General features: G+C 35.0%; 1 protein-coding gene across 1 annotated transcript in view; it reads left to right on the top strand.

Annotated features, from left to right (window-relative positions):
- Positions 1-3536, top strand: part of LOC106475554 (glutamine synthetase-like) — a gene marked incomplete at its 3' end in the record, with an annotated part of 5258 nt that extends 1722 nt beyond the window's left edge. The window contains exons 2-3 of the mRNA XM_013936233.1: positions 1644-1952; positions 3409-3536. Coding sequence (XP_013791687.1) covers positions 1644-1952; positions 3409-3536 — 437 coding nt within the window. The remainder of the gene's footprint in view (positions 1-1643; positions 1953-3408) is intronic.
- Between the last annotated feature and the right edge of the window lie 275 nt (positions 3537-3811).

Below are 3811 nucleotides of genomic sequence, written 5' to 3'. Positions count from 1 at the left end.
CGCCTCCACGGCTGAAAGGGCGAGCATGTTTGGTGTGACGGGGATTTGAACCCGCGACCCGCAGATTGCGAGTCGAGTGTCTTAACCACCTGGCCATGCCGGGGCCTCGCTCGTTACAAAATATATTCAGTAATTCATTAAGTTGCGCTTGTTCTATCAGCATTAGGTTTGCACAAAACTGATAACCCCGAAAAAAGAACTATCACTGTGATCTACCTATGATTCATTTTATCACTAAGTACGATAGTGCTTACTATGTAGGGATGGGTCGAGAAACAAAATGGCTGCCGTATTTAATTTCTTACTCCACGATGCTAAAGTTGAGTTATAGCCTTATTTAAACACTTAATTGCCATTATCGAGTGTTTTACATCTTGTGAGACTCCTAATATCATTGAAAAGTGTTGTTATAGTGGAGAACTTGGAACCAAGAGCCAAAGTGTTCATCTTTCTTCTCCCACGCTAGCCATAAAATGTGAAGTTTTCACAATGACTTTAGTACGACAGAAAAACATGTTCAGAGCACTTGGGAACAGGATATCACTAAGCACAATAGTGCTTAGTATAAGGTAAAAATATTATAATTATAGTGTAAGCGATGTTATCATTACCCCTTGAAGTTAGCTTTCTTACAGAAATCTAGTGTTCCTTTAAAAAGCTTAAGTACAGGGTGAAACAAGAATTATCAACCAATAATAGATGCACATTAGATGACTGTAACGTGTAAATACTAAATGCTTTGTACATTATACAATTTGTGTCTTTAGGGAGCCAACCCTTATATTATGTATGAAGTGAAGAAGTAAAAAAAAATCAATACACATGATATTAAATTAATAAAGTAATAAAAAAACATTTAGTAAATGTAAAATGATGTAGGGATGGCAGTGCCAAAAAGAATACAAACATGATTATAAGCTATACATTTTTATATGTTCTTTCCTTACCGTAGGACCTCCCAGTGGCACAGCGGTATGTCTGAGGACTTACAATGCTAGAAACAGGGTTTCGATACCCGTGGTGGGCAGAGCACAGATATCTCATTGTGTAGCTTTGTGCCTAACTATAAACAACCAAACCTTACCGTAGGTTCCTCAACATTAAGTTCCAAGAAGTCAAGATTGTGATCAGTGATGATTAATAATCTATTGTAGTCAATTATATGATATAATATCAATATCTGAGGTCATTCTACAAGTGAAATTAAGAATTATTTTTTTTGTGCACAAATCAAGTATGATGTGGTGATCGCAATGCCAAAAAGTACAGAAACAAGATAGGGATAAATACGCAAAACCTTACAAAAATCCCAACATAAGTAGTCAAAATTTTTCACGAATAACTTTTATCTACAACTAAAGGTTGAATTCCTGTCAGCTGCATTAATTCAGGTTTGGATAAAAGCATTTGAACTGAATAGTGCTATACAGTGGCTAATAACAATAAGCTCGTAAGATTGACTCATTACTTACTGGTTATTTATGTAGGGATTTTTGTATGTTTTTTTTTATTCTTCCCTACCTTGTTTCTGTAATTTTTGATATTGCCATCCGTACATCATAGTCGATTTTAGAATTTTTTTATTTATTTTTTACTTGTAGTTATAATGTAGAATCAGTTCTGTTTTAACTGACGACCCACAGATCTACCCATCTGGACCTATGATGGCTCCAGTACGTATCAAGCCAAAGGACTAAACTCGGACATCAGCCTTCATCCAGTGGCCATCTACAGGGATCCTTTCCGCGGAGGGAACAGCAAGCTCGTGCTGTGTGAGACGTACAAGTACAACCAAGAGCCCACAGAAAGCAACCACAGAAAATCCTGCGTAGAAGTGATGGAGAAAGTAAAGGATCAGCATCCTTGGTTTGGTATTGAACAAGAGTATGCCATCCTCGATACTGATAAACATCCCTTTGGTTGGCCCAAAAACGGTTTTCCCGGACCTCAAGGTACATACACTTGTAACTCACATATCTCGAGCGGTTTATATCGTTTGATAGAAACAGGAAAAATATTGTTTTTTAAAATAAAGATATGATTCGTCTGTTTGGTTCTTCTTGAGCACAGCACAAAGATACACAAAAGGTTATCTGTGCAGTGCCCACCGTAAGTATCGAAACTCAATTTTTAGTGTTATAAGCCTACAGACTTACCACTGAGCTACTGGGAGGTAAGATTTTATCCAGGAGCGAAATTCTAAAGAAAAAAAAAAGAAAAAAGTGGAGGTACTCAGCTGGGTGAAGTGGACCTGTTTTTGAAAAAGAAAAAAAAATTACGTGCAAACATAAAAAAAAACGACAAAGCAGCTCGAATAAGTCCTGGTACTAGTACCGCCTTAAAAAATAAGTTCCAATACTGAGAACCGGGAAAATTTTATCCCTCATTTTATGTAATTAAAAATCATTAAAACTTTCTGTAATTAATTATTTACTGAATTTTTTAAATTATTGTTACTTGTTGACTTAAATCAAACTGGTCACAGAAAAAGTTGGTTACGTTATTAGATATTTAAAAAATAATATGTGATTCCTGATATAAATATATATATATATATTAGAATTTCTTGATAATGCATTGTTCCAAGTTTGCTCGTTAGGAGGCAGTGTTATATTCTTTTAATTAAGACCATCTATACACGACTCTGGTTTTGATTGACTATGCTTAGCTTTTTTCCCCCAACACAAAAAATCTCGCCCCCAGTGGCATGTCTGCGGACTTATACTAATAGAAACCGGATTTCGATACCCCTGGTGGGCAGAGCACAGATATGCCCTTTGTGTAACTTTTTGCTTAATAACAAAAATCAAACAAAAGATATCTAGGCCTAGAAAATAAAACGAACTTGTGGAATGTTAAATTTTATCAATCAATTGTCGAAAAGAACTTGGCTTAGAAATTCATACAACATATATATTAACATATTCTAAGGAAAACTTTACGTAAGTAGAAGATACTTCGTCATGTGTGATATTGGTCCAGCGTTCTACTTCAAGTATTATTTAGGTTTAGTGAATCACTAATTAATCACTGTTTTTATAACACTTTTATGGTGTGATCGCCTTTTCTAAACTGGCGAAGCGTGATTATAATTAATGATAGTTGACATAAGACATTAATATTGGCCTATTATATTTTTTAACATTGCTTTCTTTATCTAGTTCATTAGGCATTTTTAAGAATTAGAAGATCATATGATAATAAGATTCCAACCACACTATGTTCGCTATATCCATTGTCGACGACGCGTTTCGCTCAATTCACAGATCATAAGAATTATGGGATACGTTGCTATGAACGTAAGCTTTATATTCCCAATTTACACACGCAGTTAAGTTATCAAATGAAGTGTAAAAAAACAACAACCAGAAGGGTTTATTGAAATTTCTTACTTATGCTGATTTGCAGGTCCTTATTACTGTGGTGTAGGATCGGATAAAGTCTATGGGAGAGACGTGGTTGAATCGCATTATCGTTCGTGTCTTTATGCTGGAATTACGATCGCAGGGTCAAATAGCGAAAACATGCCAGCTCAGGTATACGTAGCTCCCAGTTTCACGTCTTTATTGTTCATTTGTGATAAATAATAGTTATAAACTTCAATTACTCCAAGTGTAATTATTATTTGGATATTTTTAAATATTGTATATATATCCTACAATTCCTGTTATTATATACAAATATTAATCACTATTTTTTTTCAAATTTTTAATACATACTGGATGGATTTAGACATTTTGACAATAAAGTTGAAAAAAAAAAAGGACCTTTACTTTCCGGACAGGCCCGGCATGGTCCAGGTGGTTAGGGC

Source organism: Limulus polyphemus, unplaced genomic scaffold, assembly GCF_000517525.1.
Source record: "Limulus polyphemus unplaced genomic scaffold, Limulus_polyphemus-2.1.2 Scaffold8795, whole genome shotgun sequence".
Classification (NCBI taxonomy): Eukaryota; Metazoa; Arthropoda; class Merostomata; order Xiphosura; family Limulidae; genus Limulus; species Limulus polyphemus.
The sequence above is the reverse complement of the archived record's forward strand: the minus strand, read 5'-3'. Positions and strand labels throughout refer to the sequence as shown.